The sequence below is a fragment of the Musa acuminata genome, chromosome BXJ1-10 (genome assembly GCF_036884655.1).
Source record: "Musa acuminata AAA Group cultivar baxijiao chromosome BXJ1-10, Cavendish_Baxijiao_AAA, whole genome shotgun sequence".
NCBI classification, from domain to species: Eukaryota; Viridiplantae; Streptophyta; class Magnoliopsida; order Zingiberales; family Musaceae; genus Musa; species Musa acuminata.
In genome coordinates this window covers 22,785,705-22,813,695 of record NC_088336.1, presented here as the reverse complement: position 1 = coordinate 22,813,695, position 27,991 = coordinate 22,785,705, and the positions used below count along the sequence as shown (strand labels likewise).

General features: G+C 42.2%; 6 protein-coding genes across 6 annotated transcripts; 3 read left to right on the top strand and 3 right to left on the bottom strand.

The window, feature by feature from the left end:
* Positions 1-116: 116 nt before the first annotated feature.
* Positions 117-2,869, bottom strand: LOC135594767 (small ribosomal subunit protein eS27y-like). The gene is made up of 4 exons (XM_065085276.1): positions 2,759-2,869; positions 1,624-1,725; positions 1,494-1,522; positions 117-1,398 (listed from the first exon to the last, which is right to left on the bottom strand). Exons 1-4 carry the CDS (start codon positions 2,867-2,869, stop codon positions 1,272-1,274), a joined length of 369 nt encoding a protein of 122 aa, XP_064941348.1. The 3' UTR covers positions 117-1,271.
* Positions 2,870-3,181: 312 nt separating this feature from the next.
* On the top strand, positions 3,182-4,956 carry LOC135595554 (chalcone synthase 2-like). The gene is made up of 2 exons (XM_065086625.1): positions 3,182-3,409; positions 3,750-4,956. Exons 1-2 carry the CDS (start codon positions 3,232-3,234, stop codon positions 4,745-4,747), a joined length of 1,176 nt encoding a protein of 391 aa, XP_064942697.1. The 5' UTR covers positions 3,182-3,231; the 3' UTR covers positions 4,748-4,956.
* A 6,828-nt stretch (positions 4,957-11,784) lies between these two features.
* On the top strand, positions 11,785-15,127 carry LOC135595553 (multiple organellar RNA editing factor 8, chloroplastic/mitochondrial-like). The gene is made up of 4 exons (XM_065086624.1): positions 11,785-12,205; positions 12,661-12,758; positions 12,840-12,905; positions 13,995-15,127. Exons 1-4 carry the CDS (start codon positions 11,832-11,834, stop codon positions 14,855-14,857), a joined length of 1,401 nt encoding a protein of 466 aa, XP_064942696.1. The 5' UTR covers positions 11,785-11,831; the 3' UTR covers positions 14,858-15,127.
* Positions 15,128-15,409: 282 nt separating this feature from the next.
* On the bottom strand, positions 15,410-18,746 carry LOC135595555 (nudix hydrolase 13, mitochondrial-like). The gene is made up of 6 exons (XM_065086626.1): positions 18,132-18,746; positions 17,916-18,018; positions 17,290-17,404; positions 17,114-17,197; positions 16,001-16,150; positions 15,410-15,904 (listed from the first exon to the last, which is right to left on the bottom strand). The coding sequence occupies exons 2-6, from the start codon at positions 17,987-17,989 to the stop codon at positions 15,728-15,730; spliced, it is 600 nt and encodes a 199-aa protein (XP_064942698.1). The 5' UTR covers positions 17,990-18,018; positions 18,132-18,746; the 3' UTR covers positions 15,410-15,727.
* Positions 18,747-23,470: 4,724 nt separating this feature from the next.
* Positions 23,471-24,269, bottom strand: LOC135595556 (small ribosomal subunit protein eS27y-like). The gene is made up of 4 exons (XM_065086627.1): positions 24,179-24,269; positions 23,982-24,080; positions 23,852-23,880; positions 23,471-23,756 (listed from the first exon to the last, which is right to left on the bottom strand). The coding sequence occupies exons 1-4, from the start codon at positions 24,179-24,181 to the stop codon at positions 23,630-23,632; spliced, it is 258 nt and encodes an 85-aa protein (XP_064942699.1). The 5' UTR covers positions 24,182-24,269; the 3' UTR covers positions 23,471-23,629.
* A 1,300-nt stretch (positions 24,270-25,569) lies between these two features.
* LOC104000649 (chalcone synthase 2) lies at positions 25,570-27,377 on the top strand. The gene is made up of 2 exons (XM_009422743.3): positions 25,570-25,822; positions 26,173-27,377. Exons 1-2 carry the CDS (start codon positions 25,645-25,647, stop codon positions 27,171-27,173), a joined length of 1,179 nt encoding a protein of 392 aa, XP_009421018.2. The 5' UTR covers positions 25,570-25,644; the 3' UTR covers positions 27,174-27,377.
* Positions 27,378-27,991: the final 614 nt, after the last annotated feature.

Below are 27,991 nucleotides of genomic sequence, written 5' to 3'. Positions count from 1 at the left end.
CTATATGCAGTAGAAATCAATCTCTTCTTATGGATCATATCTTTGTTTTTGTTGATAAAACTGCAATTTTTAGCTGCACACCAAAGCAAGTCAATGCTCTATGGAATTCGAGCAAATTCTAGGCAATAATATTGGATTTATGTCAAGGAGGGTTGATGTGCTTTAAATATTTAAGAAGCACAAACAATTACTGATTGCCAATAAGCACATGCGCTGGCATCGCTCTCTACAATATAATAATATCATGAAGAACAAGTAAATAAAAGAAACTCTTTCCACAAATAATGTGTTAGTGCAGGAATAAAAAAATTAATATTCGATTAGGAAAAAATAAGTAAAAATATAAGATACATTAAATAGGGAGCTAGAAATCAAATATGAGGACACATGATCGTTAATTACTGATTGTCCTTAGTGTATTCCCTCATCGTTAATTCTCCACATACATGCACGTAGAAGAATCAACACAAATGTAATCCCAATCAGTTTCCTCAAGGGGTACCAGCAAGAGACCGAGTGAATCAACCAACTCCTTAATTAATTTATCTCACACTTTTAATCAATTTCGTTCTAATCAAATGCTAATTTTTTTTTATCACTACTAACACAATGTACTCAGCTCAGTGTAGCAAAATTCATAATGCTAAACAAGTATGACAGTAGAAGAAAAAGAGGTAAAAGTGTTAGCATAAAATTTGTAGTTATACTATCTATAATGCGGAAAAACTTTTATGTCAAGATTGAAATTAAATAAATTGAATCTAACAATATTACGATGCATACATTTTCTTGTTGTTCAGAAAAATAAACCTTATCTACTCTTCCTACCTTTTTACAGGACCACCAAAATCACCCAAGAATGAACTCCCCAACAAAATCACCCAAGAATTACAAACTATTACCCTATGTATATACCAATATGTGCACGTATAAAGAAGTCCTACAAGTATTAACATAGAATATTCAGGTTCAACTAATTATTCTTGTGAAAAGCATATTGTTTTACCATATACATCATCAACTGAGACTTTATGGTTATTGTTATCTCATCCGTGATATAATTTGTTCTGCATACTCTATTAGTAAAGGGCAGGTTCAAATTACATTACGAATTCTACACGAACTGCCAACTCTAGTAAAAAGCATCATTTGTGTTACGTCTTCTCGTTACTGACAACTAAAACAGCACCGAATTAAAACTCACGTATAAATTTGATTCCAAGCTTCTTAAAGATTTACCAGGAGAAAGGATGAAAAGCGCAGAGAGAGGCTCAATCGCCTTTTCGTCGGAAAGAGCAGCCCTCGGTGAGCCTTGCACGCACGCCAGTCGGCTGGCACAGAACGGTCTGGCAGTTTCCGCAAACCACAACAGTCTGCGAGTGGCTAAACACCGTAGTCCTGCGGCATCCAATCAATGATAGCTTCAAGAACCATAAAAAATTACGAACAACACGAGATCATCATTAAATGCAGTGATCAACAGCAGAACTTACACGCTGAAGCATCCTTGACATTTCACATCCTCCTACAACATAGACCAGAAGAAAGAAACATCAATCACAACCGAAAATTACGCGGGAGTGAGGAAAACTAAAGAACTTGATGAAACGAATCGGGGATCACCATGAAGAAGGAGCTGGGAGATTGAACGAGACGCTTGAGTTTGTGCCTCCTCTTCTCAAGCTCCGCTGGGGGATTGAGTAGATCAATATCATTCGGTAGAACCTAATCATCCACAACACCACCGGAAAAAGAAAATAAACAGTAACAATAACCAGACTCAGCATGTTCGAAAGGGACATATCGAGATCGGCGAGCGTACCAGCTCGTCTAAGCCTCCGGCGGCGATGGAAATCGGTTATCGCGGGGTTAAGAGCGGCAACGCAAGATGGATCCCCAAATTGAATGGAATTTATATGGAACATGTTTGTATTTCAGCCGTAGGATCGGGCTACGAGCGATCACACGCGTTAATCGGACTTCATCAAGAGTATGGAAAACATGTGGGCTCTTCCCCGGATCACAGCACAGGTTGACACGTGCTGTGCACGGCCTGTGACGCGCTTCGGGGCCGGCGCACTCCAGCCTGTGTCGGCTCGTTGTGAAGCTTACTTATGTTAAAAGCATCTCTTTTTCTCTAAAGCAAAATTAATCTTAATTTTGTAATGTCTTCTAAAGTTCTATGAAAAATACGTGTAATTTTAAAAATATATGTTTTATGTTTAAATCATGATAATTGTATCATGTTGGAATTTCTAATTAACATTTTTTCTCATTTCAAAAAATTCAATGATATGCAATGTTCAACAAAAAAACAATACTTTTCGCGAGTACACAAACAGTTAAAATGGTTCCGACCAAATCTCTTGAAATAAAAAAAAAAATCTCATAGTACACAAAGGTGGAAGAACAGTAAATCAAATTATAATATTATTTATGAACGAATGCGACACCAATTGTGATGAAATAAAAGATAGGTAGCAAAATTAGCGACGGCGGACCAGTTGTTATAGTTAATTAGGTAGCTTCCCTTTTTCATTAATGGGTGGCTAAAGTTCTGGCTCCTGTCGGGTCTCCCACATTCTTCATCAAAAGCACCTGGCAACCACCTGACACTTCCAACGTCATGAATTATCTGGCCTTGGGCAGTCATGGGTGATTTGGCGTCCAAGGCGGATTAACCAAGTATGCGTCGTCCAAGTCATTTGACTAAGTGGATGCGGAGGATTTATTTCAGGGCCCACTTAGCAGATTTTACGTATGAACGACGGACGCGACGCACACCGGTGGAAGGGAGGCGAAGTGCCTTCCCCTTGCGCGGTGTCACTGCTTCTCGAGTCTCGATCCGACCCTTCACGGCGAAGTGCATCTTCCAAGATCAGAGAAAGAGGGGCTCTTCCTCTACCCGTTGACGAGGGGCTCGATCGCCTTCTGGTCTGCGACAACCAGAAGGCCACGAGGTGTGCGCGCGGCAGATGAGAGATGAATAAATGCATGGAGTCGGAGTTTACAGGTTAAGTTTTCAGCTGACGGAAAGAGGAGGTGGTCACCCGCATGGTGGTCACTGTGCCTAGCCTCCCACCAATCATTCTCTGCTTCTCGTCGCTTCCCATCTGCTCGTCCGTTCAACCCAACCAGCCACCGCTATATATCTCCCGCCTCCTCATCTCCAGACCGAACCATCAACTCTTCGATCGACCTAGTACTTGGTCCTGCTCCCACTTCTAGCTCATGGCCAAGTTGGCGGAGATCAGGCAATCGCAGAGGGCAGAGGGTTCGGCGATGGTGCTTGCCATCGGCACCGCCACCCCTGTCAACGTCATGTACCAGGCCGACTACCCGGACTACTATTTTCGCATCACCAAGAGCGAGCACCTCACTAAACTCAAGGAAAAGTTCAAGAGAATGTGTACGTGCCGTTTCTTTAATCTAAAGTGTCATTCATTTCTTAGGTTCCCTCTTCCCTAACAAATAAATTCGACCTGCGCCTTTATATGTGTTACCAGAGAGACGAAAAAGAAAAGGCATCCTCTGACTGGTTTAGTTGTTCCTGCGATAATTACAACTGTTCAATAAATAAAAGAATAAAACATGAACATGATACGTGAATTCGCATGACATAGTTAATAAAAGAGACGAAGTTGTTCTTGTGTAATCGTGGTCTTTGCACTGCATGCTGGTTCAAGGGACAAGTGTGTGATCCAAAGACGAAGTCCTAGTTTTGATCCCTGTACTGCATGCTTGTTCAGGTGACACGTCGATGATCCGCAAACGTTACCTGCACCTCAACGAGGAGATCCTGAAGGAGAACCCTAACATCTGCGCGTACATGGCGCCGTCGCTGGACGCTCGGCAGGACATCGTGGTGGTGGAGGTGCCGAAGCTAGGCAACGAGGCGGCGGTCAAGGCCATCAAGGAGTGGGGGCAGCCCAAGTCCAAGATCACCCATCTCGTCTTCTGCACCACCAGCGGCGTCGACATGCCTGGCGCCGACTACCAGCTTACCAAACTCCTTGGCCTCCGACCCTCCGTCAACCGGTTCATGATGTACCAGCAGGGCTGCTTCGGGGGCGGCACGGCGCTCCGCATGGCCAAGGACCTGGCCGAGAATAACCGCGGCGCCTGGGTGCTCGTGGTTTGCTCCGAGATCAACGCTCTCAGCTTCCACGGGCCCTCGGAGTCCCACCTCGACAACCTTGTCGGGCAGGCCCTGTTCGGCGACGGCGCCGCCGCCATAATCGTCGGCGCCGACCCCGACCCCGCAACGGAGCAGCCGATTTTCCAGCTCGTCTCCGCCAGCCAGACCATCCTCCCCGACTCCGAGGGCGCCGTCGACGGCCACCTGCGGGAGGTCGGCCTCATCTTCCATCTGCTCAAGGAGGTGCCGGCCCTCATCTCCAAGAACATCGAGCGGAGCCTGGTGGAGGCATTCAAGCCGCTGGGGATCAGCGACTGGAACTCCATATTCTGGATTGCGCACCCCGGAGGGCCCGCGATCCTCGACCAGGTGGAGGCCAAGCTCGGCTTGGAGAAGGAGAAGATGAAGGCAACGCGGGAGGTGCTGAAAGAGTACGGGAACATGGCGAGCGGCAGCGTGCTGTTCATCCTGGACGAGATGAGGAAACGGTCGGCCGAGGACGGAAAGGCGACCACCGGCGAGGGGCTGGAGTGGGGCGTCCTCTTCGGGTTCGGTCCCGGGCTCACGGTGGAGACTGTGGTCTTGCACAGCATCCCCATCGCTGCCTAGTGACGCAAGCTTTTCCTACTGTCACGTGAATCTCCCTGTAACTGGTTGTGTGGCTACTGCCATTGATATCCGTCGTTGTGGATTTATTTGGCTATGAAGTTGTCTGTAACTACGACATCAAACCCTACTATTTATCGTGCTGAAGGCGTGGGAGAAAACGTCATGTAGTGTTATGTTCCATGGTGCTTAATAAACTCTCTTTCGTCAAACACGTTAATGTCGTACTTCCTCAGTGTGCATGTCTATGTGGGTCCCATAGGTCAGGCCTACAAGGGAGCCACGAAGGACGAGGAAGTCTGTGGGTTAGGGAACCTCCGTAAGTGTTTTTGAACCAAATATATATACTCAGTTTAATTTTGACGTAAAGTTTGTGGTTAATTATATATTAGTTACATTTAAAGTTAAGGTTTCTTTAATTAAAAATTGAAATATATAACTTCGTTTCTCTTCACGTTCAGTGGTTAAGGTGAGATGACTTTAAGTTTCGTTGATTTATTACGTGATCATTATATTGAAAAAGATGGAAGTCACACTATTTTCTTCACTCAAGAATAGATCTCTATGTCAAGTGTTTTGTCCGTGACTTTAGGGGGTATTCATGTTTGGCACATGACTGCTTTGACCGAAATCTTTGTGGATAATTCCTACTACAATTTGACAAAGGAACTTTAGGACACCCCGGAGGAAATACACATGGTGCAGTAGCTAATAGGATGGCTTTAGAAATGTGTGTATAAGCTCGTAACGAGGGACGTGATGTTGCTCTATTATTTGTTATTGGATCCATAGGATTGGAGAATTATGGATCCTTAGGATTGGTGGACTTTTCTATATCTCCTGATTTCAAGTCATAGATCAAGATCAAGCCCGAAAGGCTCTATTATCCATCCTATATATTGTTTTTTTCATTCCATGTTAAAATAAAATTTTAATTATTTGATTATATGAGAATAAATTCTTTATTTTTTATTTATAGAAATAAACAACTATCACTATTTTTTATAAAAAAAAATTCTATCAATATATATTGAAGTGATACCTTGACTTCCCACAAGAAAGAATCATTTCTTTCGATACTTACTCATTATTAATTAATAATCCTAAAGATTAGGATTAGATTCGTATGCTTAATTATGTAGAAAGACTCTATGGGAAAATGATGGTTCGATTCAATGTTGTCTAACTAGAAGTTAATAACATATTCTAAATGAGACAAGAAAAAGATTCTTAGTTAGAATCATAATGGTAATTATAGTTTCACTAATATTGAAATCAAAGATATTTGGAGTTTGATCTTTGGTGATACCATTATGACAGTTACTTTATATATTTTAATATTGAAAATTAGATTTTTGAGGTTGACAATGATAGTTCTTTGATAGTGAACTAGAAAAAAATACTTTCTAGTTATTTGAGTAGGGGGTCTAACAAAAAGAATCACTACTATTATCATTATATTATATGTATGATACTCAATTTAGTTGGAATAATCATATTAATAGTTGCATTGATAGTTATATTCGTTTTGAAGTCAGCATTAATAGTTCTATTTCGGGTGGTGCCAACAATTACTTACTTTTATAACTTTATTTATACTAAAAATAAAAAAAGTAGTGAGAGTGGTAGGTTTAGTAAAAGAACTAAATTTTTTTTTAATGATTTTCACGAAGAAGTAGAATCTGATTTCCGTAGAATCCAATAACTAAGATATAAATAAAAATATAGACATTTATGGGTTCAATGCAAAAAATTGTTATGAATTAAATTATAAAAAAAAATTAGCCAAAAATGAATATTTGTGAACAGTGTGGATATCATTTGAAAATGAACAGTTCAAATACAATTGAACTTTCGATTGATCCCACAACTTAGATCCTTTGGATAAAGATATGATATCTATAGACCCATTCATTTTCATTCAAAAGAGGAATCTTAGTGAGATGATATCGATTTTTAATCAAAGGAGGACAGCTAATGCTATTCAAACTAGCATATGTCAAGTAAATGATATTCCCATAGCAATTGGTGTTATGGATTTTCAATTTATGGGAGGTAGTACGGGATTTGCAGTAGGCGAGGAAATTACTCATTTGATGAGTATGCTACTAATCGATCTCTACCTATCATTATTGTGTGTGCTTAAGGAGGAGCACACATGCAAGAAGAAAGTTTGAGCTTGATGCAAATGGCTAAAATATCTTCTGTTTCATTTAATTGTTAATCAGATAAAAAGTTATTATATGTATCAATTCTTACATCTATAACCGGTGAACAATCAATTTTGATATGTTTGGGGATATCATTATTGATGAACGTACCGTCTATATTACATTTGTGGATAAAAAGAGTAATTGAACAAACATTAAAAAAGATAATACATGAAGGTTCAAAGTATTTATTTCAAAAAAGATTTTTTTTACCCAATAGTACCACATAATCTTGAATTTTGAAAAATATAAAGTATAACACTAGATTCAATTATTTTATTTGTAGCAAACAAGTATTTAATTCATCGTAATAAGGTGTTTTCTTTGGTGACATAAGTTCTCCTTATAATAAGAGTCAAAGGTTTCGGATAATTTTTATTTTATATTTTATTATTCTTTATTTATATTATTTTTTATAATTTATATTATTTATAATTATGATAAAAATATAATATATATAATATAATATATAATTTTTTTAGAATATTTTAGAATATAGAATATATAGTTTCTATCTAATCATATAGAATTATAGTTGATATTACTTATTACTTATGAATAAATAATATTTTTATATTTTTATAATATATTTATAATATAATAATGGCTTGATATTACTTATAGTAGATTTATCATAAGTAATAGATATATCATAAGAAAATATCTTTCTAATAGATAGAAATGTTAAAACGGATAGAAATATTAAATTGAGGCACAAATTAAGATCATAACTTAACCTCTATTTTTATGCTTTTAGTGGGCTTAGTATTTGCAACAATTGTAATGATTTTTTTTATTTCTTCGTGTAAAAAAAAAAAAAGATTGTCTAGACCCAGTGTGACTTACTCTTATCAATTTATTTCAACATTGGATGATAATATAGATATTTATCTCGTATAATATGGTTTGATACGTGGCTTTTCCAAACACACATATATGTCGATATAGTTGATTCAAAATAGATTAGTGAATATTTTAAATATAAAATTACTGTATCTAACTAATTACTCCTAATGTTTCATAATAGTGCTAGTTGATGAAAGTTACTTTCGGATCAAGAAAGTTAAAGTCCAAATTTATTTTAGTTATTCGCTTTAATTTTATTGACGAAAAATACTATTCATACTATCATAAAAATAATATTAAAAATAAAAAAATAATTTATATGATTAAATAATATTAAAAATTAATAGACGATGGAAGGATTGATTCATGGATGTGGTGGACGTGCGTTCATTACTTCCTCCCTATCATCACTTTGGCATGGACTAGGCTGACTTGATCTGTTTTGGCCGGGGAGGATGTGCTCTGTTTTGACATAGTCCAAACTAGCCAAAGTGATGATTAGAAGTAACGAAGCTAGTTTTGGCATGGGAGTGATGACCAGATGATTTACCCAGTGGAATGAGCTCCCTCAACCCTCCTTGCTTCGTCCACTAGCCACCGGCTCGGTAGAATCAGAAAGGTCACTGTGACTCATATTGCAACTTTCTCTATGTGCCTCGCGGGGTCTCTTTCGTAGTGTCACGGACTTAGCTGATTTTGCCTAAGTCGTGTGACACCATTGCGTATCCGTCCGTAAATGTCAGCCTCCTATGATCTCTTAGGATCCACAAAAGAGAGAACGGGATAGAGAAAACGCCTCACTCGGGATCCACAAACAAACATCTCCAAAAAAACACTTCATAGACAATGCAAATTACAAACAGATTTTAGAACAGTTGCACAACAAAAGGTAAAATGGTCCATTACAAACCAAAAATCTCTCGCACATGTCCACATGACACAACCTTTATTTACAAGCCTAAAGCGACCACCAACCTAACTAAAATGAGTCTATTAAGCCTTTGACCGTCCCTCTACATGTTGTGCAAAGCATGAACATACCAAAAGACACGGACATACATAAGCATTACATCAAACATCTTGTTTAGAAGTTTGTCCGTAACATTCTCCCCCACTTATTCCTTCGACGTCCTCGTCGAAACCTTTGTCGACACTGCAACTCCTCGCTTTTGCTCGGTTTTCAATCTTCTGCTCCAACTGCAATGCGCCTCTTGGCTCCCAATTGCTCTCCGCTACTGTTTTTGAGTAGTCAAACATTTGATCCGTCATGCTGCTTCAACTCGCCAATGACTCTGACTCTACTGTGGGGTTGGCTAAGTTGTGTTGATCCCTGTTGGTTCATACAGATCCTCCAGATGAAGGAAAAGACTATCCTTACTGTGCTAGTCTCTCAAATGCCTCATACTGCTTGAACTGGGTGGATGCTTGTTAGAGCTTTAACGAGCATCATCTCGCAAACTTCTGAAGTTTTGGGTCCTTCCTCCATAAAATTTGCTCATTGACTCTTCTTTCACTTAGTTGTCACATCCAAGTAGATTCGTATCACTTCCGCTTTCAATTGGCATTTCGTTGGGAAATGAAACGGACAATCTACTTCTCAGTAACACTGATCACCATTGATGAAGATTTAACAACTATTGTCTTCCATTATCTTTGAAGGGTCTTTGAACATATGCAGAGCTCCTCTGCTGGATAGATAAGAGAATTGGGGTACTCGGTTTCACCCATTCTCTTACGAGTTGAGAAGGCAAAGGCTTCTTGACTTCGCCCGCCTCCTCAATGTTGTACTCCATGCATCGAGCTGGTTACTGGCCTTCGCCTGCTCTTTGCTCACACTTCTGAAGCACTTGAAGTGTTTGCACTCATTGCGTTAAGTAAGTTACTGTGATTCACCTTCTCAATGTCATCGAACTTCTGGAATGCAGGAAGTTTTCACCCCAACTTGGAGTAATTCTCTCATAGGTTTGGTCGCCTCTAGGATTGTACCGTCTTCTCCATCAACCCTACCGCCTACTCCACTGAGTAGCAAAGGTACATCACCGCGTACTGCCTATTTCGTTCCTTGGTCATGCACTCTTGCTTGACCCGAAGTCCTTCACTTTCGGCTATCTTGATGAGAAGCTCGTTGACACCGGTTTTACGAAGTTCCTTGGCCTATGCCCTTCAACCTTATCTCGGTACTTGGAGTTTGCATCTACATGCTCCATCTCCTTGGCCCCTTTCATGACCAAGCGCTCTCCCTCCATGAGAGCAAGAGATCAATGACTTTCACGGAAGTCCCGCCTCTGCGGTACCATGACGCTGCCATGCCCATGGCACTACTATTCGTCGTCTCGCATCTGCATCCATTTTCTTCATAATCAGTAGATATGCCTCTATGGTACTCCTCTGAGTCCACCTCCATTCTAACTGATGCTTGATTTTGGGTAGCTAAGTCCCTCTGGACTCATCGTCGCTTCCTCGCCCCTTTTGACCTCCTGCTTCAACACCTCTGTGTTCTCCAAGCAGCTCCCTTTGGTCGATGGAAAGACAGACTGCAACTCCCATGCATGGCCTCTGCCATCACATTATAGGGTTTGCACCGATTCTATTCTCCTTAGCTTCCTTAGTAGCAACGTTCGCTTACTCGACCTTGTCCTCTGACTTGTCGGGCTCCCTTAAGCGAATATGAGCTCTGGAGCAGTCCAACTCTCCAGCTGCTTTGATCATACCGCTGCATGATCAAGTCCCTCCTATGGGACTCATTGGTACTTGCATTCGAACTTTTCCCTTGGTGGAACACAACCCCCATATGCTGATGACCAAGGCTTTCATCCGATGCAAAATTCGATGCACGCACGGAAGACCCGCCTCTGCAGTGCCATGGCCTTCACTCCTTGAATACATAGCCCTTCTTGTCGTCGTGTTGTTCACCGAAGTGGAGCTTCTAGTAGCTCCCGATCATACCTCCGTTTGATCTAGTCTCTCACGGGGCTAGATTGTGTGTATCGCATTGCCACGAACTGTTCCACCATGATCCGCTGCACCATGTCGCCTCCTGGTGACATCTCCATTGCATTCTGATTCTTATAAGATGAACTCGAATTGTGGTCCCTCCATATGTGGCCTCTGCCAATACATCGCAAGGTCTCTTCCACCTTCGATTTTGTTCGCTCCTTTGGTAATCAACCTTCATCCACCCACTCTTAGGTCACACCTAGATGAAGCACCGCTCTAGGAAGTGTTTACCCTTTGTTGTGCAATTGTTCAGAGCTTGTAAAGTCTGTTTGTAATTTGCATTGTCTATGAAGTATTTTTCGGAGATGTTTGCTTGTGGATTCCGAGTGAGGCGTTTTCTTTACCCCGTTCTCTCTTTTGTGGGTCCTAAAGGACCATGGGAGGCTTCGAGGAGGCTGAACTTTGCGGACGGACACGCAAAGGTATCGCATGACTTAGGTAAAACCAGCTAAGTCCATGACAATGGAGGTTCCGCTTCAGGTAGGAAAGGATAGCTTCTTCAAATGCTTAATGAAGAAGCTACTGCGGATCAATGTCAAATTTGTAGTTAGTGATTGGAACCGTAGGTTTTGGATACAACAATGTGGACGGCAGATATTTTTAGGTTGGTTTGCAAATATGCGACCTTTTAGTCCATCGGTTCATATAGCAGATCGGTCATGTCAGAAACAGCAGTCAAAATTCCTTCACCTTTTTTTTCTCTAATTTGTCTAAATCGATTATTTATTCTATTAAAAGATGTGGATATATCCATGAAATTTGAGAAATTATTATAAATATTTTAGAGGCTTTGCAGAGCAACACATGAAGTGTGCGCATCCGAAACCTACAGATGGTCTATTGGGCCATGCGGATCATGTGAATTTAGCCCTCCGGTTCAATTCAACCTAAGCCCGGCCCGTTTCCGACTCAATCCGGTCGTCATGCTTATGGCACGTGACCGTCACCCCCCTGTCTCGGCGATAAAACCCTCGTCCAAGCCCCCCTCGCCGCTCCACTCCATTCTCCAGCTGAGATTTCTAGGTTTTCCGGCGATGTCGGGGCGAACGTTCATCTTGAGGCTTCACTCCATGTCCCTTTCCCCTCTTCTCTCCTCTCGAGCTCTCGCGCTCCCACCCGCCCGCTCTTCCCCTTTGCTCCGTCTCCGCCCCCTCCTCGCCGCCGCCAGTTACCCGCTCCGCCTCAGCGCATCAGGCCTCGGGACCCGATGCTTCTCCACCAGGCCCACCACATCGTCGCTTAATGATCCGTCGCCGAACTGGAGCAACCGTCCCCCTAAGGAGACCATCCTCCTCGACGGCTGCGACTTCGAGCACTGGCTCGTCGTCGTGGAGCCTCCGGATCCTTCCCTTACCCGGGATGAGATCATCGACAGTTACATCAAGACCCTGGCCGAGGTCCTCGGAAGGTAAGCTTTCTCCCCCCCCGCCTTTTTTTTCCCTTTCTTTTCCGCTTTAGTTCCTATTACTCTTTCTATTAGTACTGTAAAGATCAATTCTTGGCGTTAGTTTGAGGTTTTTGCTCTTTTATCTTTCAGATTAATGTGGGGATAATAGATAAAAGTGGTTAAGGGCAATAATATTGGATTTATGTCAACAGTTTGAAGGGTCTAAGTTTAGCTTCAACTTCAGCTTCTCTTAATTGTGCGGATTGAGTTCTTAATGACTTGCATAAGTCACTTTTGTTAATGAATTGTCACTTTTGTTAATGAATTGTGCGGTTAAGGTCTATGTTTTTCTCTGGACAATACTTGCATAAATCACTTTTTAGTTGGATTAAGTATATCTATAGCATTTGAATCACTGTTTTATTTGTTGGTTTCTTGGCTCTTCTGCTGGTCCGATAATTGGCATCGTGTTACAGTGAAGAGGAAGCAAGGATGTCAATATATTCAGTGTCAACAAAGCACTACTTCGCTTTTGGGTGTAAGGTTTCTGAAGAGATCTCGTACAAGATCAAGCGTATGTCCGATCTATTTAGTTGTTCTTATATATGTGTATTTAAATATTTATTCGTTCCACTTATTTCTGCTCATAATGCAGCTTTGCCAAAGGTGCGCTGGGTTCTCCCTGATTCATATTTGGATGTAAAGAACAAAGATTATGGTGGTAAGGGCCAAAAAAACCTGTTTCACTCTTTGCCCTTTTCTTTCACGTCTCCCTTCTTCCCTCTCTTTTCTTTGAAGAACCTAAAGTTATAAAGTGTATATTAACATGCGGTCTCTCATAGTAGATTAACATGCAGTCTCTCAGCTTGTGACTATGATATGATTGGATATTGTATCTCAATTCTCCATTTGTTTATTCTGGAGTGTGGGACATGGTTTTTAACTTTCCTTTTTGGCTAGTATCTTTTCTGGACATCTGTGCTCTTGCATTGCATTCCCTCAATCTGTTCAGTATGACATTTAAGCATGGATGGGCATGTAATAGAACTGATAGGAATAAGAAGGTAATGTGGTTAATGAAAGCCACGGTTAACATTTTTATGTAATGTCAGATTGGACCCTCACCTCGTTAATGACAAACTCGGGGGGCTGATATGGGTTGGTCTAATTAGATCATTGGATGAGAACTGATCAGGGTTTGGCCCAGGAATGGTGAGGAAGAATGGGATGAGTTGACATTATTTAATTTGGTTGAGTTTGCTTTGAACTTAACAATTTGGTTTGAAGCATTGCCAGTCTGTTGGAGTTAGCTAACTGTTAGTCATATTTGGTCCAATTCAGTGGGTTTTGTAAGCTTTTGTAGGGATGAATAGGTTTTTGTAAAAGAAGATTATATGATTCAAATTTAAAGGATAAAATTAGCAGGGAAATGAGCACAAATTGTATTTGCTTACTTCAGAATATTTGGCTTTTTACCAGATATAGTCTTGAGCCCATAATTCTTTTCACATAACGAAGTGAAAAGTTCTTATGCCTCTACAATCTAAGGTTTTCAGGTTTGCCAATTTCAATCAAAGATAACAACAAGATGCCAGGTTGTTGGTGATCTTAATTGTTCATCTTGTTCTGCATTAGTTCTTTTTCTGAATGATGGACATTGTTTCTTAGAGTAAAAACAGAGAACGATGACTTGCTTACACTTTTATTGTCAATGTTTTGCTTTAGCTGATCCTTTTACATGCAAATCCTGGAAATGCATTACTATTTAAGGCTAGTAACTTTGACACATTTTTTTTGGTGAAAATAACAGGAGAACCATTCATAGATGGTAAAGCTGTTCCTTATGACCCTAAATACCACGAGGAATGGGTCAGAAATAATGCACGTGCACAGGAGAGATCGAGGCGGAATGACAGGCCTCGCAACTTTGATCGGTCAAGGAACTTTGAGAGGAGAAGGGAAAACATGCAAAACTTCCAGAATAGGCCTCCACCAATGGCAAACCAGGATTCTCAGAATCATAATGCACAGAACGCCATGCCACCAAATGCGCAGAATCCTATGCCTCCTAGAGATGCTCCTCCGATGCCTAATCATGATTACAATGCTACACCACCTACCGCAGGTGGTATGATGAACTACCAGAATCAAACGCCTAACCCGCAGAACACCTATGTGCCAAATGCTGGTCCTAGCCATCAAGGAAGTGTTCAAGGCTATCAAGGATACCAGGGTGGCAGTCCTGGGGGTAATATGCCAGGTTATGTGCCAAATGCTAGTCCTAGCCATCAAGGAGGTGTTCAAGGCTATCAAGGACACCAGGGTGGCAGTCCTGGGGGTAATATGCCAGGTTATGTGCCAAATGCTGGTCCTAGCCATCAAGGAGGTGTTCAAGGCTATCAAGGATACCAGGGTGGCAGTCCTGGGGGTAATATGCCTGGTCGAGTTGGTTATCAAGGCAGTGACGCAGGTTACCATGGAGGTGGCTCTGCATATCGAGGTAGCCCTGGTCATCACGGAGGTAATCCACCTTATCAAGGTGGCTTCTCCGGTTATCAGCCAGGCAGCTCTACTTACCAAGGTGGCAATCCAAACTATCAACAAGGCGGAAGCAATTATCAAGGAGGTGCTCCTGCTTATCGAGGAAGAGACGTGTCTGGAAGAGATGAGTAGAGTACCATAATCTGTTTCATTACAATGAGGCTCTTAGAGACCCAGATTATATTTTCATCAATATCACCTAGTGTTTTATTTAATGATTTCTATGGTATTTTTAGGCTGCTGGAACACAAGTATAAGAATTTACTTAGAATTGTGATCCACTGCTATTCCTCGTGGTGGACTGCTCCCCAAAGTATTTCAAGTATTTCTGAAAATTGCCTGATGTAATGTTTCTGAAATTTCTTGTTAGAATCTGCTCTATTTGTGGAAGAGTTCATGGAACTGTTGAAAGGTGTATTAAGGTTGTAGTGTAGATTTAGATGCAGCTCTCTTTGACTATATATATATATATATATATATATATATATATATATATAGTTTTAATTCATAATGGCTAAAAGTTTACTTTTGTTTTTTTTGGTCAACGTTTCCTGAACAAAGAAGCCCACCCAAACCCTCGCCTGTTTCACCTATGAAGTCATTATCTCTTTGTGCTCTGCATAATTTACTTGCCCTACTAAAGCCAAGAATGAAACTCGATTGAATATGATGCACCTTGCAGCATACATATAAGATATTGCTAGACAATTTGACATCCATTTCAGGAACAACAGAGTCACAATGCAATCAGTAACATGGATAACTGAGTGACCAAACTTACCTAAAAATTGGCTTGGATTCTCAATCACAGCCATTGGTTGTTCCAAGTTTTGTCAGGGGCAGACCTATAGCTTACATGCCCGGACTCACCTGGAAGGTCTTAACATTGGCAACTTAAAGATATGCCTGTGATTGAGACTGCCACAGAAAGTACTTCACAAAATTACATGTGTTATTCAAATCCTACCGTCTGCTGATTTAGCTTGAATGGACGAGGAACCATCAGCAGAGTGCTATGGCATGATCAGCTGCAGTAGGCTTTACGATGCAGAAGCTTGACGACACCGATAAGTCGGGAACAGTAGATACAAGTTTTTCTGTCAGAAGGTTTTTTAACGAATCAAGAGCTTCACGCATCCAATCGTAACGACAAAGTTCATAGGCTTCTCCCAAAGGCACCTATTTCGGGTAAAGCAAGAACAAAAACGTATATAGTTTCTCAAATGATGAAGTCGATACGCATCTTTATTAATGTGGAGTAGATTATACACTAACCCATTTCCTATCGCGGTTATCCTTCTCCGGATAGCAGTCTAACTCCTCGGTGACCTCCAAGGCAAACATGTAACCCTTGCAAGTTCCTTCCATGGTACAACTATTCTGTCTGCTCTTGCTTCTAAATTCCCAAACACCTAAGTCTGTATCCTGGAAAGACAAAACAAAGAAAAACACCAATGAAGATTGCATAATGATCATGAAGCAATAACCATGAAGACCAAGGACACACTTCTGGGGGTCGAAAAAAAGTGTTTAACAAGATAGTTTTATGTAATTTAAATAAGATTAATGCAAAAAAGACCTTCACTCGAAAATTCGTGATATAGCTATCTCGAAAGTTAGGTCTTCATTTGTTTCGGTTATAAAATGGAGAAAATCACGAATTTCTAGTTCACAAAAGAAAAAACATGGTAAATGATCTCTCTCTTCTCTCCTAATTTAATTCTGTAGAAATTCAACTTTAAAAAAATGCTACCTCCATGTACATCGGCATACATAAACTTCCTTAACAATGCTATCAAAAAATTGCAGACGGTCGTAAACTTGACCCACTTGGTATTTAGTACATATGCTATATAACTCCAATGTAATTATGTTACCCAGGAAGTGATTATATTTAATATAAGACTAAAAACCATTCTACTGTCCCACTAGAAAAAAAAAAAAGAAAAAGGAAAATTACTTGTTCAAGTGGTTTAGATTCTCATCACCGACTTATCGGAACAGCAGGAGTTAGGCAGACAAGAAACACATCACATGCGTGTTAGTTGGATAGAGCAGAACTTTAATCTTACTAGAATCCAATTGATGTGAGGGTCCAGAAAGATTTCAGGAGTAAAATATTTTCCATGATGTAACATGTATCAGATATGAGAAATGGAATTGCAAGGCCCACAAGAATGGTAAATTTATTGGTGTTTTGAATGAAATCATAATCCTCTACTGAAAGTACACTTAAAGGAGAACTCTTGTTCTTCTCTAGTCGTAAATCACTCATGATTTCGGAGTTTCGACGAATTTTCTCATGAAAAAGATGTTAGATGAATAGAACAGTAGGTATGTTCATCAGACAAGCTTCATCTCATCCAACAAAAAGTTTGAAATGCTTACATTCAAAATTCCCTTCACTCCTGCTTCTTCCATAGCTTCGCGGCATGCCGCTTCGCCTGCAGTCTCATCGATCTCCCATCCACCCTGTCGCAGCAGATGAATCAAACACATATTTCAAGCCAAAAATAGCTTCTTGCTCGGCTAAATCCAAAAGAACAAGGAATTCTATTTCTCACCTTCGGGAAGACAAGATCAAGTCGACCTGGAGAAGTGATCATAAGGACTTCCACTCTGCCGAGCAGATCACTAGATCGGTTACCGTCATCTGCTTTTACCTTGTAGGGTATACATCTGCCCCAAAAGGAACACACACGAGAAATCAAGCACTAATCCACTATGCTGGTTGATAATTTATGCTATTTTGGTTTCGAAAACACATAGATCAACTATACTTTTGGCACACAACCTTGGCAAATATTTTAGATGAAGCAGAATCCATACCAGAACATCACATAAATGCAATATCTGATGGGTCTGGAGCATCCATATTGCCACAACTACTTCAGACATTGTCACTCTCAATCAAACAACAATTTTACTTTTTAACTTCATGGAATTAGATTCTAGCACAAGCATTATGGCTTCCACTGTCAACTTTGTGCACTATGGATGCCTTATTTTCCAGCTTCATCTGCTTTTTTGCTTTAAAGAATACCATAACACAACCAGCTAAGAGCGGTTGAGAGAAATGATTCTTCTTTCTCATTGGAGCATTGCTACAGTAACTTTGAAGTCATCCAATCCAAAACAACATGTAATATAAGTTAAAAGTGAGATCTAAAACTGTGAGCTTTGGAAGTACCCTGCGACAAGCCGGAGCTGGTTGTCATAACGCTGTTGGTGGCGGCCCTTGCGAGCGAGCAGAGGAGACGACATACTTCGACGACAAAAGAAGGAGCTCCTAACTTTAACCAACAAAACAGGACCAGACAGATCACAGGAGATCAGTAAAGGCTACAAGACACCAACTTGTTGGGAGAAATTAGCCCGAAGCAACATGCTACGCCTTCCATCTCACCTGAGACAACCACCGACTCTCTCAATCGGCGAGCAGGACACCACCCTCATAACCCTCTCCCAACTGCGTCTTTTCCCCGGAAAGATCACACCTTTCTTATCCTAAACCTGCACGCTTGCTCTCCCAACCTTCCTCGCCGCTGCATTCGAGGTTCTCGAAGCCCAACGCCGTATTCAAAAGCTAGGGAGACGGGGAACAGAGAAACGACAGTCGTATGGAGGCGAGGAGGTGCTGCTGCCTCCTATTCCCGCCGCCGAATATAATGCCTCTGGGGTCAACCCAACCGCCCGAGCCTCGACTAATTTACGCCTTAAACAACGCAGCTTTAATTAAGTCCTGCAAACCCTCGAGCGCAACACCGACGAGGGGATAATACTACGGGAGCAGAGCCCGCGCGCCCAGAAACTAGGACTTTGTTAACCATCTACGATCGCAGCCACTACCAGAAAGCGGAGAGGTTGGGATCCTTCAGCGAAGCAACGCACCCCGTGCACCGAAGCTGTGAGCCAGAGACCTAAGATTCGAGGGAAATTTCCGGCGCGACCAAATCAACTGCAGTCGTAGATAGTGATCTACAAAAGTAGCTTTTTTATTGATGGATTCAACAACAAACGATAGGAAGGTACGAAGAGAGAGAGAGATCAGCTGATGATGTTCTTTCTTCTACTGCAATTATTGGACTAGTGCGTGATGTTTTCACGTTGTGTCTTGACGCTGCTGTTGATAGAAACAGGACACAGAGATGCTTGTTTTCTACGTGTTGTTTCTTTGGGAAATAGATGAACTGTTTTCTTCTAATATTTTAATGTTTTTATGTACATCTCATCAATCTTGTTGTGTACTTGTCTTCAAATACAATAAAGAAAAGGGTACTCTTCCTGTGAACGAGGTTCTTTCTAGGAGAGGCTCCCCTTGAAATCATCCTCGTCATATTTGCGAGGTTCGCGGAATGTGTCGAAGATTAATGGCTTATATCGAGTCCTCTCGAGCTGCATCCACTGAACCACTGGGAATTGGGAGTGCAATTGGTAGTCATGCATGCATGCATGCATGCATGCATGCACGCATATGGCGGGCGAATCTACGAACATTACGAAGCACCAAATTGTGTCTTTGGTTCCGCTGAGATACGACAAGGCTGGGGAAAAGTTGCACCCACGGGGATTAGTTTGTTCGTTTGCGCGATTAGACTTCACCGTGCGAAACATTCTTTCATGTGGATTATTTGAGTGGATTTCTGACTCGACTGACCACTGCTGTCTTCCTCGGGGAGAAAGGTCGTAAACAAGCCAAACCCGTTTCTGAGGCGATGTCCGTGTGCAGGCGAGGCTGTCTTGGAGCATATGGGCTCCATATCCATACGCGGACCATTCAAATACCAAGAGAAAGAAAATAACAGTCAGTCGTAAACACGAAAGAGAACTAGACTCGTCTTCTCATTTCTTTTTATTGTTCGTAACACATATCTATAATCTTTTTACTTATATCACATATCCACATATTCATTTATTATATATATAGTCATCGTGTCTAATTGTTGCTAGGCAAATTCGTGTTCATCTTCTCTTGCTCGTTGGTGGAGGCAAATTTGTGTTTTACATGGAAACAATCATACGAATAATTAATTGAATCGCTTTTGAAAGACCTGACAATGGTATAAGCTTTAACGCTCCAACTAATCATCATAAGCAGACAATTAAGCCGCTCATTTACTTTAAGACGGTCGCTTAGCTTACTCGAACAACCACACGAACCACAAGTTGATATTAATTAGCGATGGGCTTCTCCTCAACGTCAACATGCAGCAGCAGCGCCGCAAAAGATGCCGCTATCGATGACGTGAGAAAATGGATAACCATGGTCTTCAAAGTCTTTCTCAATGCCACGTGATGTCACATTTGTCCCTTTGTATTTATTTATTTTATTTGGAAGAATTAATTAGTGATTTGTATGAAACATTTACCATGAAAAGTCCTACCGACGGTGACAATTTTGTATTAATAAAAGGGGTTGTGATGATGAAATATCGAATGGTTGGAGATTTATAATTCCCGTTCATTGGGCGCTGTTACATGCAACTAAACCTATTGGCCGGTCGTGGTGGCACCCCACCTTTTGTGTGCCGACGTAGGCGATGCGAGGGGCCCTTTTAAATTGCATCACAACTTGGTCCATATCTATACTACACGGTGGAGTTGATAGTGTCGTGAGATGTGTTTTCAAGGCTGGGAAATTTTCGATGTTATCTTTATCAATATAATTGAGTAAAAAAGGCTGAGAAGATAGCAAGAAGAGTTAATACAAATCTGACATTTTTACGAGAGGGTTAATAAAAAGCGTTTGATGAATGATTAGGGACACATGGTTGGTTAGATGAGGGAGGGATATGGTGGCGACGCTTACCCAACATTTCTTCTTGTTGTTTTTATTGGTATGGAAGGATCGCACCGCCATGATGCCATGTTACCTGTCGAACATGGGGAGGAATGGCAGGGTTGCAATGCGGTGAGGGAAGGCTGCCTCAGCAATCCGCCAGCCACTTGATGCGATGATTTCGGCAGCGGACCGGGAAATCGGCCGGTTTGACGATAGGTCCGACTAATCTAATTTTGCTGCTATTTCCAGGATAATAATAATAATAATAATAATAATAATAATAATAATAATATTGCCCAACTGGCGACCGCCATCCGATGCATCGTGGCTTAGGTTAATTCAGCATTTCTAAATGATTGCTGATTGAAATTACCATAACTTAGGTGGCATCTTGAGGTTAGATCTAGCCAAACCGAGGAGACAAATGAGCCTTATTATATGTTTTATATCCACGGTGTGCCAACTATGTTTCTCGAGCATTATATATTAGAGGATAATTGTACCTATCATGTCATTTTCTTATTTAATTAAAAAATTAACTCGGATGATTGTGATTTAGAATCAAAGATGATCTCGAGCACTCGTTCCGACGCGTGGCTGATCTGTCACCGTCGGATGGTCTTGGAGTGTTCTCGACCATTCTCCGTCCACCCATCCATCGACGGTTGAGTCCACTACCCCCGCTTTTGTGGAGTTTTAGCAAGCATGAGAGAGGAGCCATAGCAAACTGTATCCTTCAACTCACAGAGACGTCTCCTTTAATGCCGTTCCTTATCTGCATCACCATCGTTTTGTCGTTTCACTTCTTGTCGCCTAATGAAGAGTCGTCATCGTAGGGGCTTAGGGATCGGTGTTTCTCGTCGTCTAATGAAGGGCCTTATGGAAGCTTTGGAGGAGCAGGTGCCTCGTCCTATTCACGTACACAGTAATAAACGTTTACATCACCGTCTTTGTCTCGCCTTTGAAATACTGACGTGTACCGGGTCCGGGAGTCCAACCACGTGAAAGCTTGCGGGCCCCCTGTTGCGTTCGATCTCCCACAACCCATTTGTCGTCGAGCGGCAAGAAACAAAATTGCAGTTCGTGAGCACGCGGGTCCCGTTGCGGCGATCGTTGTCGCTGCGGCCAAATATAGGGAGTGTCAGGATGAGAGCGTGGTGAGCCCGACGGGAGTCGCCACGTTTGTGCCGTCGTGCTCTGTCTGTATCGAGATGTATCCAAATGAAAAATAAAATGACGCTGCCACGTCGAACCATAAAAACAAACGAAAGACGCGCTGCAAAGAGACGATCTCCAACGTCTCTGATGTGGTTAATCGTTCGCTCAAATAGAAGCAGTGATTAGTCTATTCTTTGTTACCTTCGTCCAACGTCTCCTTTCTTTGATCTGCCAACTAATCAGCTCCATGGGCCCCATATGTCGCGTCGGCCCAGGCACTTTATTTCGCTAATTAAACTGTCTTTGCATGATTGAATTGGGCAGATACCGAGTTGGCAACCTCCAAAATGCCACATAATGTTTCTCGACTAAGTCAGGTACTCATCCGGTAAAGTCACGAAGTTAACTAAAATTACCTAAGTCGTGAAACACTCTTAAAACTTAGCTCGAATTGCCTAAGTCATAAGACACCCTTGCAACATATGCATCTGCAAATGGTCAACCTAGTTGCAACCTCGTATAGGTCCCGAAAAATCTATAAAATAGAAAGTTTATTAGATTGAAAACAAGCGACGGATAAGTCATGACATCTCGAACATAGAAGCTTTACTAACAATTCAACAAGCACTTTGAGTGCAAAAGAAAAAAAAGAGAATGGAGAAAAGAAGGACTTTAGCTGTTTTGCGACGTTGAACACAGGAAGCAACAATCGAGAACAATAAAATGAACTGTAAATCTTTATATATTTCAAATGTTATGAACTATAAATTTATATATTTTTGAAAATTATAATTTTTGAAAGTTTACTTAATTAATTCATCTCACACTTGTAAATATTTTTGTTACAATCGAATGTAAATTTTTTATTCCTACTAACACAATGCACTCAGCTCAGTGTAGCAAAATCCATTATGCTAAACAAGTATAACACTAAAAGAAAAAGAGGTAAAAGGTGATAGGGATATAAATAAGAATAACCTTTATATATGAACAAATACTAGAACACCAAGATATACGTGGAAAACCCCTTCAATGTGAATGATAAAAATCACGGGGCAAACTAGAGATAATCACTATGAGAATAATGAATATATAAATCTTAATCTCTTACCCTAAACCCTAGCAATAATCACAAGAGAATAACTGAGATACAAAGATCACGTCACTGCCTACAATATCTAAAACCTCCTCAAGTAATCACAGCAAGAGTCTACTGTAGATTTGATCTAACTTGAGATGAGAACACTACTAAATGATTGAGAACAACCTCTCTGCGTTGTCCTTGTCTTCCCTTTCTTTCTATTCCTTTTCTGTCTTGTTTTCTTCATTTTCTTTGGAATCCCGTGGATGTATCCTTCTCCCACGTTGTTGTCCTATTTATACCTTTTTCTGCCTCCAAAACGTAACAACCATACCCCCTAATGTTAATTAGGATTAGGTTAAGAGGGGGTGAGCTGTGGGCTGTCCAAACCCACTATGGGCTGAATTTGTGGACTGTCAGCCCAACAAAAGGAACAACAAGGAACTCCCCAACAAAATCACCCACAAGCATATTCCATCAAACAAATGAATTAGAAATTATTACCTTATGTATATACTAATATGTGCACGTACAAACATGTCCTAGAAGTATTAACATAGAACATTCAGGTTCAACTAATTATTCTTGAGAAATGCATATTGTTTTACCATATACATCATCAACTGAGACCGACGGTTATTGTTATCTTATCCGCTAGTATATCATATGACATTTTTGTGCATCTTCTATTATAGTAATGGGCAGGTAGAGATTTCATTACGAATTATACATGAACTGCCAACCCCAGTAAAAAGCATAATATGTGTTACATCTTCTCGTTACTGACAATTAAAACAGCATCGTGTTAAAACTCGCATATAAATTTGATTCCAAGCTTCTCAAAGATTTATCAAGAGAAAGGAAGAAAAGCGCACAGATAGGCTCAATCGCCTTTTCGTTGGAAAGAGCAGCCCTCGGTGAGCCTTGCACGCCCGCCAGTCGGCTGGCACAGAACGGTCGGGCAGTTTCCGCAAACCACAACAGTCTGCGAGTGGCTAAACACCGTAGTTCTGCGGAATCCAAGCAATGATAGCTTCAAGAACTATCCAAAATTGTTAAGAACACGCGATCATCATTAAATGCAGTTATCAACAGCAGAACTTACATGTTGAAGCATCCTTGACATTTCACATCCTTCAACAACATAGAACAGAAGAAAGAAACATGAATCAGAACCGAAAATTACGCGCGAGAGAGGAAAACTAAAGAACTTGATGAAACGAATCGGGGATCACCGTGAAGGAGTTGGGAGATTGAACGAGACGCTTGAGTTTGTGCCTTCTCTTCTCAAGCTCCGCTGGGGGATCGAGGAGATCAATATCATTCGGTAGAACCTAATCATCCAAAACACCACCGGAAAAAAGAAAATAAATAGTAACAATAACTGGACACAGCATGTTCGCGAGGGATATATCGAAGTCGGCGAGCTTACCATCTCGTCTAAGCCTTCGGCGGCGATGGAAACCCTAGATATGGCTTCGCACCGTTATCGCGGGGTTACCCGCGGCAACGAGAGACGGATTTCGAAACCCCGAAATTGAAAGGAATTTATAGGGAACATAAACGCATTTCAACCGTAGGATCGGGCTACGAGCGATCACACACGTTAATCGGACTTCATCAACAGTATGGAAAACATCAACCGTAGGATCGCAGCGCAGCTTGACACGTGCTCTGCACGAGCCAGCGGCCTGTGACGTGCTTTGGGGTATTAGGTTGGGCCGGGGCACTCCAGCCTGTGTCGGCTCTTTGTGAAGGTTACATATATTAAAAGCATCTTTTTTGCTCTAAAGCAAAATTCATCTCAATTTTGTAATGTCTTTTAAAGTTCAATGAAAAATACTTGTAATTTCAAAAAATATATGTTTTATGTTTAAATTATGATGATTGTATCACGTTGTAATTTTTATTTAATTTTTTTTTCTCATTTCAAAAAATTCAATAATATATAATGTTCGACAAAAAACAATACTTTTCACACAAACAATTAAAATGGTTCCAACCAAATCTCTTGAAATTAAAACAAAAATTCAGTACACAAACAGTGGCTGAACAGTAATCCAATTTATATTATTATTTATGAACGAATGCGACACCAATTTGTGATGAAATAAAAGGTAGGTAGCAAAAAATTAGCTACGGAGGACCAGTTGTTATCGTTAATTAGGTAGTTTCCCACGTTTCTCGTTGGTTGTAGCTAAAGTTGTGGCCCCTGTCGAGTCTCCCGTATACATCAACAGAAGCACGTGGCAACCACCTGACACGTCCAACGTCATGGATTCTGCGGCCTTGGGCATTCATGGGTCTTTTGGTGTCCATGGCGGACGAACCAAGTAGTCGTTGTCGACGTCATTTGACAAAGTAGATGAGGAGGATTTATTTCAGGGCCCACTTAAGCAGCGATTTTACGTACGAACGACGGACGCGACGCACACCGGTGGACGGGAGGCGAAGTGCCTTCCCCTTGCGCGGTGTCACTGCTTCTCGAGTCTCGATCCGACCCTTCACGGCGAAGTGCATCTTCCAAGATCAGACAAAGCGGGGCTCTTCCTCTACCCGTTGACGGGACGCTCGATCGCCTTTTGGTCTGCGACAACCAGAAGGCCACGAGGTGTGCGCGCGGCAGATGAGAGATGAATAAATGCATGGAGTCGGAGTTTACAGGTTAAGTTTTTAGCTTACGGAAGGAGGAAGCTGGTGACCCGCGTGGCGTTCACTGTGCCTAGCCTCCCACCAAACCTTCTCTGCTCCTCGTGGCTTCACATCTGTCCGTCCGTTCAACCTAACCAGCCACCGTTATATATCTCCCGCCTCCACCCCCTCTGCCTCCTCATCTCCGGACCGAACCACCAACTCTTCGATCGACCTAGTACTTGGTCCTACTCCCACTTCTAGCTCATGGCCAAGTTGGCGGAGATCAGGCAATCGCAGAGGGCAGAGGGTTCGGCGACGGTGCTCGCCATCGGCACCGCCACCCCTGTCAACGTCTTGTACCAGGCCGACTACCCAGACTACTACTTCCGCATCACCAAGAGCGAGCACCTCACTGAACTCAAGGAAAAGTTCAAGAGAATGTGTACGTGCCGTTTCTTTAATCTAAAGTGTCATTCATTTCTTTAGGTTCCTTCTTCTCTAACAAATAAATGGGACCTCCGCCTTTATCTATGTTAGCACAGAGACGAAAAAGAAAAGGTCTCCTCTGACTGGTTTAGTTGTACCTGCGATGATCACAACTGTTCAATAAATAAAAAGTATAAAACATGAACATGATACGTGAATTCACATGACATAGTTAATAAAAAAGACGATGTTGTAGTTGTGTAATCGTGATCTTTGCACTACATGCTGGTTCAAGGGACAAGTGTGTGATCCAAAGATGAAGTCTTAGTTGTGCAGTTGTGATCCCTGTACTGCATGCTTGTTCAGGTGACAAGTCGATGATCCACAAACGTTACATGCACATCAACGAGGAGATCCTGAAGGAGAACCCTAACGTCTGCGCGTACATGGCGCCGTCGCTGGACGCTCGGCAGGATATCGTGGTGGTGGAGGTGCCGAAGCTAGGCAAGGAGGCGGCTGTCAAGGCCATCAAGGAATGGGGGCAGCCCAAGTCCAAGATCACCCATCTCGTCTTCTGCACCACCAGCGGCGTCGACATGCCTGGCGCCGACTACCAGCTTACCAAACTGCTTGGCCTCCGACCCTCCGTCAACCGGTTCATGATGTACCAGCAGGGCTGCTTCGCGGGCGGCACGGTGCTCCGCATGGCCAAGGACCTGGCCGAGAATAACCGCGGCGCCCGGGTGCTCGTGGTCTGTTCCGAGATCACCGCTGTCACCTTCCGCGGGCCCTCGGAGTCCCACCTCGACAGCCTTGTCGGGCAGGCCCTGTTCGGCGACGGCGCCGCGGCCATCATCGTCGGCGCTGACCCCGACCCCGCCACAGAGCAGCCGATTTTCCAGCTCGTCTCCGCCAGCCAGACCATCCTCCCCGACTCCGAGGGCGCCATCGACGGCCACCTACGGGAGGTCGGCCTCACCTTCCATCTGCTCAAGGACGTGCCGGGCCTCATCTCCAAGAACATCGAGCGGAGCCTGGCGGAGGCGTTCAAGCCGCTGGGGATCAGCGACTGGAACTCCATATTCTGGATCGCGCACCCCGGCGGGCCGGCGATCCTCGACCAGGTGGAGGCCAAGCTCGGCTTGGAGAAGGAAAAGATGAAGGCAACGCGGGAGGTGCTGAAAGAGTACGGGAACATGTCGAGCGCCTGCGTGCTGTTCATCCTGGACGAGATGAGGAAGCGGTCGGCCGAGGACGGGAAGGCGACCACCGGCGAGGGGCTTGAGTGGGGCGTCCTCTTCGGGTTCGGTCCCGGCCTCACGGTGGAGACCGTGGTCTTGCACAGCATCCCCATCGCTGCTCACTGACGCAAGCTTTTCCTTCCATCACGTGAATCTCCCTGTAACTGGTTGTGTGGCTACTGCTATTGATATCCGTCGGTGTGGATTTATTTGGCTATGAAGTTGTCTGTAACTCCTCCATCAAACCCTCGTATTTATCGTGCTGAAGGCGTCGGAGAAAACGTTATCTAGTGTTATGTTCTATGGTGCTTAATAAACTCCGTTTCCTCAGACACGTTGTTCTCCTACTTCCTCAGTGTACATTTCTATGTGGGTCCCATAGTTCAAGCCGACAAGAGACCCACGAAGGACGAGGAAGTCTCTGGGTGGCGTAACCTCGGTACGTGTATTTGAACCAAATATATATTTTCCGTATAACTTTCACGTAAAGTTTGCACTCAAAATTAACGGTGGACGCCGTTACGGCGGTGGGAGAGACGTTTACGTAAGTCGTATTCTGGCCAAGTAAATTGCGCCGTGAAATAAAATAGATTTAATGCACGCCCATTACAACCACTACGACTCGAGTCGGAGGACGATAAGGTGAGATAGCATGCACGTGCTCCCATTAATAGGACGAGGAAAAATGCTTCTTCGCTATATAGTCAACTCTTCAACGACTTCGTTACATGAGACTAATCACAAGCATCGACTTCATCAATAAAATTCATATGAAAAAAAGAATTATCATAAATCACGATAAAATCTCATCGTTTTCATCTCATCATGACCATCTTCGTCTCACTAACATATCAGAAGAGAAAGAGAGGTGCCAATAAACGTTTAGGATATTAGATAAAAATAGATCCATCAAATAGAAAAAATAAAAATATTATCCAGAAAAG

Excerpts from the sequence above, each read along its gene's own strand:
- LOC135594767 (XM_065085276.1), bottom strand. The coding sequence starts at position 2,869 with ATGCACTTCGCCGTGAAGGGTCGGATCGAGACTCGAGAAGCAGTGACA. Across the intron at positions 1,726-2,758 it reads GTCGCGTCCGTCGTTCATAC|GTTCTACCGAATGATATTGA; the intron begins GTAAAATCTGCT and ends GTGGATGATTAG. Across the intron at positions 1,399-1,493 it reads TGTCAAGGATGCTTCAGCGT|GACTACGGTGTTTAGCCACT; the intron begins GTAAGTTCTGCT and ends TGGATGCCGCAG.
- LOC135595554 (XM_065086625.1), top strand. The coding sequence starts at position 3,232 with ATGGCCAAGTTGGCGGAGATCAGGCAATCGCAGAGGGCAGAGGGTTCG. Across the intron at positions 3,410-3,749 it reads GGAAAAGTTCAAGAGAATGT|GTGACACGTCGATGATCCGC; the intron begins GTACGTGCCGTT and ends ATGCTTGTTCAG.
- LOC135595553 (XM_065086624.1), top strand. The coding sequence starts at position 11,832 with ATGTCGGGGCGAACGTTCATCTTGAGGCTTCACTCCATGTCCCTTTCC. Across the intron at positions 12,759-12,839 it reads GATCTCGTACAAGATCAAGC|CTTTGCCAAAGGTGCGCTGG; the intron begins GTATGTCCGATC and ends CTCATAATGCAG. Across the intron at positions 12,906-13,994 it reads AAAGAACAAAGATTATGGTG|GAGAACCATTCATAGATGGT; the intron begins GTAAGGGCCAAA and ends TGAAAATAACAG.
- LOC135595555 (XM_065086626.1), bottom strand. The coding sequence starts at position 17,989 with ATGTCGTCTCCTCTGCTCGCTCGCAAGGGCCGCCACCAACAGCGTTAT. Across the intron at positions 17,405-17,915 it reads CAGCTCCGGCTTGTCGCAGG|ATGTATACCCTACAAGGTAA; the intron begins GTACTTCCAAAG and ends CTTTTGGGGCAG. Across the intron at positions 17,198-17,289 it reads TTGATCTTGTCTTCCCGAAG|GGTGGATGGGAGATCGATGA; the intron begins GTGAGAAATAGA and ends CTGCTGCGACAG.
- LOC135595556 (XM_065086627.1), bottom strand. Across the intron at positions 23,881-23,981 it reads AATCTCCCAACTCCTTCACG|GATGTGAAATGTCAAGGATG; the intron begins GTGATCCCCGAT and ends ATGTTGTTGAAG. Across the intron at positions 23,757-23,851 it reads TGTCAAGGATGCTTCAACAT|AACTACGGTGTTTAGCCACT; the intron begins GTAAGTTCTGCT and ends TGGATTCCGCAG.
- LOC104000649 (XM_009422743.3), top strand. The coding sequence starts at position 25,645 with ATGGCCAAGTTGGCGGAGATCAGGCAATCGCAGAGGGCAGAGGGTTCG. Across the intron at positions 25,823-26,172 it reads GGAAAAGTTCAAGAGAATGT|GTGACAAGTCGATGATCCAC; the intron begins GTACGTGCCGTT and ends ATGCTTGTTCAG.